The sequence below is a fragment of the Asparagus officinalis genome, chromosome 5, assembly GCF_001876935.1.
Source record: "Asparagus officinalis chromosome 5, Aspof.V1, whole genome shotgun sequence".
NCBI lineage: Eukaryota > Viridiplantae > Streptophyta > Magnoliopsida > Asparagales > Asparagaceae > Asparagus > Asparagus officinalis.
In genome coordinates this window covers 18,031,851-18,045,419 of record NC_033798.1, presented here as the reverse complement: position 1 = coordinate 18,045,419, position 13,569 = coordinate 18,031,851, and the positions used below count along the sequence as shown (strand labels likewise).

The 13,569-nt window shown below is 37.2% G+C and overlaps 1 protein-coding gene across 2 annotated transcripts; it reads left to right on the top strand.

Annotated features, from left to right (window-relative positions):
- LOC109843709 (protein transport protein SFT2-like) lies at positions 26 to 11,124 on the top strand. Of its 2 annotated transcripts, none has more exons than XM_020412663.1 (4): positions 26 to 320; positions 2,342 to 2,609; positions 4,065 to 4,169; positions 9,249 to 9,379. In XM_020412663.1, the coding sequence occupies exons 1-4, from the start codon at positions 187 to 189 to the stop codon at positions 9,369 to 9,371; spliced, it is 630 nt and encodes a 209-aa protein (XP_020268252.1). In that variant the 5' UTR covers positions 26 to 186; the 3' UTR covers positions 9,372 to 9,379. The 2 variants fall into 2 exon arrangements, with proteins under 2 accessions (XP_020268252.1, XP_020268253.1); XM_020412664.1 differs by lacking the exon at positions 9,249 to 9,379 and adding an exon at positions 10,729 to 11,124 and having other exon boundaries at positions 34 to 320.

Sequence of the window (13,569 nt, the reverse complement as noted above, 5' to 3'; positions counted from 1 at the left end):
ATGGCAAGTTTGGCCCGGCCCATCCACGAGATTCTCACTCCCCCAGAATCGTCCCCCCGTCTCATAGCTCAAATTCGCCCAGTAATGGAGGAGGAAAACAAAACAATGTTCAAAATTTTCTCAACCCCCGAAAGAAAATCCTGATCCCTAATTTCGATCTCCGATCCCTCCTTCAACCCTCGAACGATGCAGAAGGCAGCTCAGGGCTGGTTCTCCGGCGGTCCGAGCAGCTCGACATCCGTCGACGACGCCGGTGGAGGGTTCGACATCGAGGCCGCCGTCAAGTCCGCCAACGACAAGGTCGCCGGCACCTTCAGCGTGTAACTCTCTCGCTCTCTCTCTCTCTCTCTCTCTCTCCCCCCCTTCCCCCTTTTGATTGCTGTCTTTGGATTTAATACCCGAATATGTTTAGGTACTAAGAAATCGAGGGGAATGTCGATCGAATTTGGTTGGGTTTGATGTTGATTAAATGGATAAAAGATTTTAATACCTGAATATGTTTAGGTACTAAGAAATCGAGGGCAATGTTGATCGAATTTGGTTGGATACGATGTTGATTAAAAATGGATAAAAGATTTTAAATTGATTGAGGTTTCAGGCTGAGGATCAAGTTTAAAGTTTTGGCCTGGATTGAAGTTAGAAGAATCTTAGCAGCTTCTACTGTTTGTGTTTATGTTTAGTTATTACAATAAAGGGGAAAGAGGAACAAATGGGAGGGGGAAAAAATTGATGAGTTAGAAAAGAAGCATAGTGCTAGCAGAATTTAAGAACTATAAATAAATAAACAAACAAGAAAAGAGTTTTTCCCCCATATAGAAAAGCTGGGTATGATGTGGTAGCTCATTTTCCTAAATGAGCAGCCAAGAGAGACTAGGGAGAAAGTCTCCTGTGCCTTTTAGTGACCCATTTTGCTAAAAATGAGATGGCATCTTGTATCCAATATCCCTAGATTGAAAACTAGAATAGATATAAGTAGTTTTTTTGACCAACACATTGATTAACCCACGGGTCGATGGGTGGTAGGACAGTATTTGGTAGGTACAGTAGATGAGAATAGCATGAAACTTGAAGTGTATAATGTCTCTATGGACCATCTCATGTTTGATGTTGCTTTTTAGGCTTCAGGCATGTAAAACATTATCCATGTTATTTCTTGTAATTGTAGGTGCTTTTTGTAATTTTACACTTAAGTCTATTTGTTAATCTTGTAATACATTATTCCTTTCATAGGTGGCATGTCCTGCTTTCCCCTGGCATTTATATATGGGCTTATAATAGGATTAAGGGTTCATATTAACTCATCAACTGGCTGTACAACCGTGCTTGATCTAATTATAGAACTTTCTCTGTTGATCATGCATCTTCGCTTTAGTTGGCCATATACTTGAGCTTATTTTAGTGAAACATGAATCTAGTGAAATAACCATTTGATTACTTATGTGCAACAGAAGTATATCATTCTCAAGTTTGGTTTATTATGAATCAGCATTTTAACTGTGTTTATTTCTTTTGTCTGAAACAATTAAACTTCGTTCTGTATTTGCAAAGTGGTATATTTACTATGTGCACACCATTTTTTATTGGAAATTTGCACCTCTCATACCTAACTAATCTTCTACATGGTAATTTATGCCTCATCATGTCAAACTTAACCATCTTTTTATTTTGTGGAGAAAAGATAATCAACATCCAGAAGCTCATAAGCTGATGTTTCCCACTTCTACTATTAAATCTATAAATTTTGTTTTGGTTTTTTTCCCCACCCTTATGAAGCAACTTCAGCAGACAACATAAAGGGCATTGGACTCTTTATAAATACCCCTTTGTAGTTTTTGGTATCTGAAAGAATCTCTGACTTCCCTGTTCAGTTTGAGTGTAACAATGAGCAGTCAAAAATTGTGTGCGACATATGTACTAGTAACCAGGTTTCTATCTGCAACATGTACAGCTAATACTGGGTATGTGTCCTTTTAAAAGCAATTTATATAATGATGTACATGATACTCATGCCAGTTACATGTATCTATTTTTCTGTGCATGTGTGATGCCTGTGAAGACAATTGTTTTTGTTGTATTCATGGATGGTGCACATGATATTCATGCCAATTACACGGATCTATTACGTACATTTTTATATAATTTTACCCCTATGTGTTTGCCACCTGATGTGAAAGATCTTGTCAATTCGTGGGCGAACACTTTGAAACTGTAGTTTCCAGTCAAATATTAGCTATATTTAGCATTAACAAGTTGCTGTTTACTTCCCAGTTTAGCATTAAGAAGTACGTTTTAATCTTTCGGTCACTGATTGCATTTGCTATTTGGCATTTTGATATTCCAGTGTTTCTAAGGGTATGAAGGAACTGCCTGGGAGCTTCAAGACTGCTACTAGCACTGTTCCCTCTGGAAAGTCTCTTATGTATTTTGGCTTGCTTCTTGCCAGCGGTATCTTCTTCATTTTCATTGCTTTTACAGTTTTCCTTCCTGCCATGGTGTTGGTGCCCCAGAAATTTGCTATCTGTTTTACCCTCGGATGTGCCATGATAGTTGGCTCATTCTTCGCTCTTAAAGGTCCCAGGAATCAGCTTGCCCACATGCTTTCAAAAGAGGTATCTTTCCTGAAATTTTTCTTGTGTTCATGTTATTTGGTACAAAGTTGAGATGGTGGTGACATGGTGTATTATTGGCCTTAGGAAAACTGCTATCATGTTTTTTATTTTAGCAGATTGATAGCATGGCTGGAAGAAGATGATTTTATATACTTGTTTTTTCTCCATACATTATGGAGTTCTCTTATCAAGTACTAACAGTAGAAGTTGGAAGTCTTTTTTTACATGGAAACATGTCATTGAAGCATTAAGAAAAAATTTCTGCAAAAAGATATTGAAGATGCTATAGAACTACATGGAGTCTTCTCAATACAAGTCCCACTAAATAACCATCATTTTTTTTAATGAGAGGACGTTTTGATGTTGACGATGATTCAAATTGCTATCACGCACCGTTGTCTAAATAAAGATAGGGAGGTTGAGAATTGGGAACTAAAAGATTTATTCAAATGTTTAGTGGGGTTTTCTTCGCTTGGTTCTGTTGTTTAGCTCATCTAACCAGCTTGCGATTATGAGTTCTTGTTCAAATATATTTTTGGTTTATGGTTCATCGGCTAAACTGGGTTCTCTTTATTTTCAAGCTGTACCTGTTTCTTTTTTGTCTTACTGACCTAAATTCAGTTTGAGTCTCTTGTCTCTAGGTAGTCCCTGTTACAATGTTGGATGACCTTTTTTTTTAATTAAAAAAAATAGAATTGTTATGGTGACTAAGAAAGGTTGTACAAGACTGGTGATTATTTCTTCTTGAGAAATTGGCTAAATGTCAGGAAATAAACTAGCTCAGTAGACACCATGTTAAAGTGTGTGCAGTGAGTTGAAGATATCAGGCAACAATCTGGAGAGTCTAACTTTATATAGGGAATTAAAAGCACTTGAGGCATAACTTTTAAAATTGGATATATGGTCTAGAGGAATTTGGCATAGGCATGCAAAAACTTGTAGAAATCAAAAACGTTTATTCTATAGGACGAACAAAGTCAAGCTGCCTTTCTAAACTAGGTATTCCAGTTTGTTCTTTGTTATAGTATTCTAGACCTCACTTCTCATAGTATAGTGAGCATCAAGAAGTAGCTTAGTCTATAATTCATCATATGACTTCTAGATTTTGCAACTTCTTTTTAATGAGATTCCCTATCCTGTTTACATTAATCCCGGCATTACACTCTTTTTTTATCTTCAAAACTTTACTGGTATAAGCATTATAGGTTAAGAGTGTAGCTTATTTTACCATAACTGACAGTTGTTCTTTTCAAATGTAGCAGGCTTTATGATTATTTACATTAGAATCTGCTTTTTCTCATAAACTGGGATCGTGAAACACATTGTACTCAGATCCTAAATTTGCCCTCAAATGTGGTGTTCTGATTTTCTTAAAGTTACAAATAAATATGTTATCAGTTATATCTGTACTAAATCTAATGCTTTGTTATTATGATGTATCTTCTCTTTGCGCAGAGAATTCCTTTCACATTAGTATTCCTCGGAAGCATGGTGGGTACCGTCTATGTGTCCATGGTTCTTCACAGTTATATTCTCTCTGTTGTTTTCTCTGGGCTTCAGGTACCAATAACTTTTAACTCCTTTTGTCTTGATGTAAGTTTTCAGCAGTTACTTAGGAACTCAATCTATGTATACCACCTAACTATTTATTCGCTATTGAGGCAACACTAGGCAGTAGTTTAAAAAAGCGTAACTACAAGATGAAGCATTAGAGCCTTTCATGAACCAAGGCGTAAGCTTCAAAGTGTGAGGCGCAAGCCTCATGAGTTAAGAATATTTTAATTTTAAAATTATAAATATTACGAACATATAGTATATAATGGTATAAACAAATAGATTCATTCATGTATTGATTAGTAAATAAGAATTAAATATGCAAAATATAGATGCAAATCATAATAAACCAAGTTAAATACATAAGATATGTATCTTATTTATAGTCACATACTAATAATGAAGGTGCATAAGGGCATTTTAATTTTAGTCAAAAATCTGTTTCCTCTTGTCTAAGTGTGTGCTTCAAATAGAAGCGCTGTACGGAGCGTGAAGCGCACATTTTAGTTACGCTTAAGCGATGAGGCTTATGCTTCAAGGGATAAATAGTTTCTCCTTTGAGTTTTGAAACATTTGTCCTTAAAAAAGTTTTGAAGCAAGTTTCAAGAGTTTCCAAAAAGCTTTTTCAAACAATGGGAAGTATGAATCATTAGTTACTTTAAAATGGTATCTAGCTTCGGTTATTGAACCGTTCATTATTCATCTAGTTACTAGCATTTTCCAAAATTGGTAGCTATAACAAGGTGCATACCAAGGTTGAAATTTCTCTCCTATAGAGTTCTAAGAGTTAACCATTGGATTACATTCATTAAAATCAATATTTCCATTTAAAAGACAAATTTTCACTAATATATTCATAGTGTGTAAATATTCCTATATATCCTCACAAGTAGTGGTGTGAACGGTCGGATATGATACTTAACCTACTCGTAACCGCTTACTAATCATGGATATGGGTATGGATACCAATGTTTTTAGAAAGCACTAGGTGTTTTTAGGCACCAAACCTAGCTCCCAGGCGCCTAGGCGGGCAATTAAGCTGCACATAGACGTTTTTAGCATTGAGACATGTAGGATGGTTTTCGAAGATTCAAATCATATCCTCACTATTTTACTTGAGATAGACTTGGACATAGAATTTTAATCCGCGGTACATTTAAACCTGCTAACTCTCTTCAATCATTACTATGCTTAAGCGACCGATATACTTCTTTCTAACACCGTATAGTTCGTGTAAGTAGTCCGTTCTCCTGTAGGCGCTCCCAAGACTTGGACGAGCGGGCTAGATACGGCTTAGGTATAAGCGACCATCAAGGCGGGTGCCCATACTGCTTTTTAAAACAATGATGGATACATATACGAATGTCTCGGTAAGTTTATATCCAAATCCGCTAAAATAGAATATGGATACGGATATACGGATACATTAGCGAATATACATGCGGATACATTGTTATCGAGGCGCAAGGCGCAATGCGGGGCGCAAAGGCTCCTTACGCGCACCATGCGCAAGGCGCACAACGATGCGCGTGCATCACTGAATTGAGGCGCACAATTCAAACTAATATTTTCCAACATAAGACTGTAGGCGTCTAAAAATACCTATGGGTGTCCGCACATAGCTCGAGACGGAGAGAAGACGACGAACGTCGTTGTCCGAGTCTAAGAGGATTATCTGACGTCGACAAGCGCATGAAGCGAAACGGCGAACAAAGTGCCCGACGTGCCCGTCAGGCAGATCCAAAGTGCCATAAAGAACCTAACGAGCGCGTGAAACAAGTTAACAAAGCATGCAAGTTAACGGCATAACGAAATACACAATACAAGTCCGGAGAAGTCAGAAAGTGTCGAACACCTCAAAGTGGCCCACAAAAAGAAGAGGTATTTAGACCATGTTACAATTTGAATCTGAGGAAACTCAAAAAATAAAAGTTGTAGGTATCTTCGTCAGCTTTCCAACGCATTTTGAACCAGCTCAATCCGAGGTCGGACGAGAAAGTTAAGACCAAAATACCGAAGGTATCTCAAACTGACCCGCGCCGGGCGGCCGGGTCGGATCATCCGTCTTGAACGGCGGAGGATCGGATCCATCCTTCTCGTGCGGCGGAGGGTTGGATCCATCCGTCTTTGAACAGACGGAGCGGTTCGGATCCATCCGTCTCGCGCGGCGGAGGGTCGGATCCATCCGTCTCGCGCCCAGAACTGCCAGTAACCTCCAAAACACGTTTTTAGGCTGTTTCGATCGGTTTCTTCTGTTCCAGAGGTTCCTAACTGCCTAGATATCATCTACAAACGTGGTTAGGCCGTTATTAACTGAAGATAAGGCCAAATCACTCATTCTTATCCGAAAACCTCCCAACCGAAGCCTATAAATACAGGCCTAGGGGTTCAATTCACAGGGGGGATTATTATCAAGAGGGCGAGGTGTTGTCGGACTGAGGAGTCAAAGGAGCACGAATTTACAGCGAAGGCAAGTCAGATCCCAGCGAACTTCAGCATAAAGAGGAAGGCTTTCGAAGGGTCTGAACCCGTATCTCTCCCCGTCCGTCCGTTCCTCGAGATTAGGCTTGGTCTTAATCTCGAGAAGAGCTACTGATTTCGCTTGGTCGATTTCAGAGCTTCAAGCAAATACTTCCTTGGTGAAGTAGGGGTTCTGTCAATTTTCTGTCAACCGGATTTGATCCGTGGCGATCCACGGATATCGATGTCCCCGACACAGGTAAAGATCTCACGCAAGCAGCGGGTGATAAACGTCCGTTACGCTGTTTGACAAGGGTTGTAATCTTTATTTTCATTGTATAAAGGAGATCTTATAAAAAGATCGACTTTCTTTCTTTTGAACTTATTGTAGTGGTTGAAATTGTAATGAGTTCATCATCAATGAAAACATCAACTTTTGATCCAAACAAAGACAAAGAAGCATATAAGCAACATGTTTATAAATTATCACATAAAAAAACCAAGAAATATACTTTCACCGACTAAATCACGAAAGAGTCTTAATTAGCATGCATAACATAGAGAAGTTCATAAGTTTTCACAAATCACAATGCAAGATAATCTCCAACATAAACAAAAGTCTATTAAACAAAACAAGCAAGTAACAAATAAAAAATATGTATTTTATTTAAAATATGATATATGTATTTTTAAGTAACAACTAAGTGATTTAAAAAACATGATTGTTCATAATTTTTTAGTTAGCATTCTTAATTGCTATTTGCTAGTTAGCATGAAAAGATAGAGAATGGAGGTAACAATTACATGTTAGCATTCTTAATTGCTATTTGCTAGTTAGCATGAAAAGATAGAGAATGGAGGTAACAATTACATATTTACATGTTCATAATTTATTTGCTAGTTAGCATGAAAAGATAGAGAATGGAGGTAACAATTACATATTTACATGTTCATAATTTTTTAGTTAGCATGCTAATTAGAGAAGGAAGTTAAGATTAGCAAACAAGCATACTAAATTACTAATTATTGTTTTCTTTTTATAGGTTAAGCATGAAAAGATGAAGAATGGATTAGCAACTAGCAATAAAGAGTCTATTACATGACGTAATTATGTAATATGTAAATTATTAAAAAAATAGAAGAAAGAGTATATTACATGACGCAGGTGTCAAGTGCGTACGAGGCGCGCACCTCGTGTGCGTGCAACGCCCCGCCTTTGGTGCGGGGCGCAATTGCCCCAGCCCGCAGCGCCCCGCGCCCGGGGCGCGCGCCTCGATAACAATGTGCGGATACAAAACAGATATGAGTAAACGAAACATTATTGAAAAATATAGTTCATATGATACAAGAGAGTTCATTACTATGTTCTTTATATCCGAAAAGCTAAGATTCGATCTCTTGATCATCAAAAATGAACTCAAATCTATTAATATAAGGGATTAAAACTATTGCAATTGGATGGCCAACATATTTTTAGATATTTTGGTTACGGACCTAGATATTTCACTACATATCCATATCCGTAACCATATCCTATCGGATATATATATTAGTAACCAAAATTGGATGATGATATTTCTTTGGATACAGTTTTTTTTTTTGCTTCCCTAATCACAAGTCCATATAAACACATATATGTCCCTCAATGGACAAATACATTATTTCCACAGTCATAAGCAGCTATAAATTCATTATTTACACAAGGCAAATGTTAGGAAGCTACCAAAATAGAAAATTAACTACAATCAGCCTTGATTTATATAATTGTCCAGCAGAAAGAACAATAATTTGGGACAAGTCTGTATTGATCACAAGGCTATCAGCCTATCACCTATAACCAGTATATAACTAGTAATTAAAAATGGTGAAACTAGCAGAAATGAATTGTCTAACAAGGTCGCCAATGCACAAGGAACCTCCTGGAGCTAAGATAAACTGAAAAATATATTATAAGTGGTGGATTAATTATCAGAAATTAGGTGGAACTAGTTTATGAGGTAAGGGAACTTACTCCACCCAGTCATCCACCTACCCACGGTACACGATTGGAGGGATGTATCCTATTTGTACTTAAAAGATGTTATGACAAATCACTCGTACCTATGTTAACATGCATATGAGCTGCAAGCCTCTTTGGTGAATTCTCATTTCTGCCCAACCATATGAGAATTGATAGTTGCAACTTACTGATTTTAGAATCTAGTGCTATTAATGATTATGCAATTTCATAATTGTTAAAAGATGAAGGAACTTAATTAGGCGGAATAGAAGGCAAAAGGAGGTTGACGTAATTGAACTTCATTGTGGGTAGGGAGATAATCCGCCTTCTCAACGAAAGGATAAAGCCCATTGGGTTTGTTGAGTGAAGCCGGCTGGAGGCTGGCTACCTGCTTGCAGAGGGGGTTGGCTCAACTGAGGGAGAGCTTTTTTTATGATTAAATTCTCCAAAGAGCAGTCTAGGTCTCGCTCCCGTTTACTGGCAAGAGGTGGAATATAGTTAGGAGAGATTGACTAGTAGTAACTGGGATTAAGCTTTCATTCGATTTTAGATTTGTTTCTCTCTGTTTATATTTGTTTCTCTCTGTTTATATTTTCTGAAAGGGAAACTGAACCGCATTGTTTCAGCACCAAAGGAGAAATCCCAACATTTTCCTATTTTCTGCCTCATCTAGAACTTTTTACCGCCAACACCTTGCACAAGAGGGAGAGGTGAGCCTGTGCAATATGTGTTTTCTCCCTTATATTTGAGACATATATTAGTGGGGGCAAGCAATATATATATATATAATATATATTATATATATATATATATATATATAGCAAGACTCCTATCAACTTAAGTGGATAGGGAATAGTTATCCACCAAAATTTTTTAGCCCACTTATTTATTAATATAAAAAGTCTCTTCATATCATGCAAAGATCCTTAGGCAAGATCCATGGATAAAAAGTTTAGTGGATAACTATTTCCTATCCACTTAAGTTGATAGGAGTTTTCACCTATATATATATATATATATATATAGATAGAGAGAGAGAGAGAGAGAGAAGAGAGAGAGAGAGAGAGAGAGAGAGAGAATATGAGAAATATGGGTATGCTTGGTACTAAGCACAAATTTTGTGCTTGGTAGTGATGTGTCACATCCCCATCCACTCATTACCCATGTGAATGTGGTCGCCACACTTGAATGAGTGGAGAGAGATGTGACACCTCACTACCAAGCACAACTTTTTATGCTTGGTACCAAGCATACCCATATTTCTCAATAATATATAATATATATATATATATATATATATATATATATATATATAATATGAGAAAAATAGAGAACATTGGTACCAAGTTGCTTAAAGCAACTTGGTAGTGATGTGGCCTAATCTTGGCCCCTACATCACACCTCGAAGATAGAGCCTTAAACCACCTTCACCAACTCCAATGTAGATGTAGGGACAAGATTAGGCTACATCACTACCAAGTTGCTTGGAGCAACTTGGTACCAAGTTTCTCCATTTCTCTCTCGGCTCGCTATATATATATATATATATATATATATATATATATATATATATATATATATATATATATATATATATATATATATATATATATACTATATCAAGTCCATTTTTTAATTATAAAAAATTTCAAAAAATTATTAAATCAAACCTAAGGTATCATATCTGAACAAGCTGATAAATAGTAATAGGAAAGTTAAAACTCTTAACTTTGATAGGTCTTCTAACTCTAGTTGAATTGGAAAAAGAGAAAGAAACTAAAATGAATTCAACATCTTTCCGACGCAAATATACCATTTAACAAGAAAAGGAATCAAAATGATCAACCCTAAGAAAATAACCCAGGCAAAGAAGTGATGCTTTTTAAAATCCGCTTATTGGACAGAGTGCTGTTCCCATCCTCTCTCTCTCTCTCTCTCTCTCTCTCTCTCTCTGTGTGTGTGTGTGGTGTAATCCAATTCTTGTAGTTACTGTCTACATCTCTATATATGCATAAACTGATTTATGTTTTACTTTGCTGTCTCTAGAATGCAATATTACTTCAGGTGAGACATAAATGTTAAAGAATATATTATTGGATTATGCAGGTTCTTGCTCTAGCATATTATGCAATTTCATATTTCCCTGGAGGTGCCGCTGGATTGAAGTTTCTGTCGTCAACGACGACCTCCACAGTTCTGAGGTGCTTTGGGAGGTGAACCTTGCTGTGTATAAATGCTTTCTCCAACTTCACGGCCTGCGTTAAGAGAATTTCAGCAGCATATACACTAGCATTCTGATCTTTAGCTGTCTTGGGTACTAACCTTGTGGAATGTAAGGGTACTCTTGAGGATCTTGGTCTCAAACTCTTGAGATTGAAGTTGGTATCATTTTTTTACGCATAAAAAGATTTTTTTTTTTTCAAGAGCAACTTCATTTCTTCTTGTATTATATAGTATATAATTAAATGATATGTTTTGTTGGTCGATACTTGAAGCAGTACTTCCCTTGTTGTACTTGAGCCATCACACGATACTTTAGTACAATATGGTACACGAGGCCTAAGATGTAAGAGCAATTCGGGTTCAAAATTCATCTAGCGCTTGTCTAAAAAGTACTAACCTTGATGCTGGGGCATCAAATAGCTTATTTTCCACTCCACGAGAAGTATGCTAAATTTGTGAACGTGTTAAAGAGTTCATAAGATTCTTATCAGCGACTGCAAAAAGGAGTGATACGAGCAAAATCTACTTGATGATTCACGTAAAAGAAAGGGGCCAAGGCCTAGGATAAATCATTATACAAAATCTAGTTAATGATTCACATAAAAGAAAAGGGCCAAGGCATAGGATAAATCAAAATGAATGATACGTCAGAGTAGAGGTATCAGGTATGATCCTCATCAGAGACACCGCCAATATTAAGAGAGAAGAGAGGGGGGGGGGGGGGGGGGGGTGGGATAACTGTTCAGAAAGTATGAAGAGATTACAGCATAGTAAAGAGTTGCATAACCAAAACACAACTCCTAGTAATGCACTGACAGAATCCTATAATTAAATAAGCATCAACAACAATAACAATTTATTGACAGTAGGAACAATTGAAGAGAATCATAATTAATCAGTTTCTCCTTTTCATAATAATATGCAAAATTTAGAAGTTAGCTACATAAAGTGCTCAGCTCTCAGGTATAAAATTGTTGTAAGCCTAAAACAGAACGAATACATCAGCTCAAATCTGTAGCAGCAAAATTTCAACATTTATCACAAAAAACATACTACAAGGAATTTGGAAAGCAACATCACTCTGAGCACCAAAATCAAACCTTAAACTGAAGCAAAATAATAACAGAAACAAATACACTTAACAACGGACACAAAATCGCAACCAATTAATATTAACATTCTTCAATTAATAAATCTCAGGTAATACAACTGAACTAATACGACAATAACTCACGTTAAACATCTATAAACAAATTTTCCCTCAAAAATAATCTATGATAAATCTATACAAAATTGCCCGTGTCCGCAGATGTATATGTAACTGCTGATCAGGAAAAATGTAGCAGTAACTGAACCAACATAGCCCATCCCCTTCCACCAATGACTCTATTTAGATAAACTGAGGGAATACTTCCTGCAAAAACTTCTGAGCACCAAAATCACTGATCGAGGGATAATTCTGCATAAAATCGAGACCAAAATCACTGCAATTTGCCCATCCATCACCATTTACCATCTGAGGATTGATATCAAACACCCCAATTGAATTTTCAGGTGGCGTTATGGCAAAATTGTCCAGTCGGGAGTCTAAAAAAGCTCCAAAACTGCACTTTGGCATACTATCTTCCATCATCAAATCCTTCCAGAATGCAATCCTCTTTTTCCCCAAACTTTCAATGGAAACAATAAATTTCTTGCTGCCATTCTCAGCAAAATCGATCCTCCCGTGGACTAAATCGATATCTGGCATACTACTATCCTTAACAACCTCAGATTGGCCAAGCATCATCAGTTCACAAGGAGAATCACACCTGATACTGTCTTGCATCAAGTCTTGCAAGTATGTACTGTTCCCTAGTTCAGAGCTTCCCTCAGCTATAATATCCCCTTTCTCAAGCTGCTGAATCATCTGATGAACAGATTTGCTCTCTGCAGCTTAGTGAGGCAGACGTTCTTGAGATCAGATTGCAGCTCGCAGGTTTGAGCTTTACTGAAGCTTGGAGGGTTGAATGTGCTCTCGTCTCGAGATTTCTTGCTAGAGCTCAGGTACCTCTCCATGACATCTCTCGCTTCTTGAGCATTTTCGGGCCATGAGTCGACCTCTCCGGTGCTTGGTTCAAAGAATAATGCGAGGACCGGAATGTCTGATGGGAAATAAACAGTACAACAAGACCTTTCCTGTCTTTGTGATGAGATGAGAACAAAAATAGAAGAGGAAAAAACACAAAGAGAGATTGCACACACAAGATTTACCGAGGTTCAGCTCAAATTGAGCCTACATTCCCATCCGCCCATTCACTGTTTCCACTATAATCAAATGAAGTCTTACAAAAGGTCTTTTCTCAAGTTGGTATAACTTAACTTGAGGATCACTTTCTCTCAAACTCACTTGAGGATTACAACTTTCTCTCAAACTTACTTAAGGATTACAGATTGTATGTGGTTCTTGTTCTTGCTTCTTGTTTTCAACCTTCACCATCTCTCCTCTATTTATAGGGAGGATATGCCTCTTGAGTACACCATATTCATTGCATGAGGAAGTCCAAAGACTAGCCATTCCTTTTCCCAATGCATGGGGAAAGACAATCTATCAATGCATGCATGTAGTCAACCACAAAATCTCCATGGATTAAATCCATATTAATTCATCATGGGGATGGACCCCATTCCCATAAATCTCCCCCTCCATCCTTATGAGGAGAAAAATTTCAAACAGTAGTCATA

Bases quoted from the DNA above. Each gene is read 5' to 3' on its own strand.
- LOC109843709 (XM_020412663.1), top strand. From the start codon at position 187: ATGCAGAAGGCAGCTCAGGGCTGGTTCTCCGGCGGTCCGAGCAGCTCG. The intron at 321-2,341 runs GTAACTCTCTCG...TTGATATTCCAG, and splicing joins GTCGCCGGCACCTTCAGCGT to TGTTTCTAAGGGTATGAAGG. The intron at 2,610-4,064 runs GTATCTTTCCTG...CTCTTTGCGCAG, and splicing joins CCCACATGCTTTCAAAAGAG to AGAATTCCTTTCACATTAGT.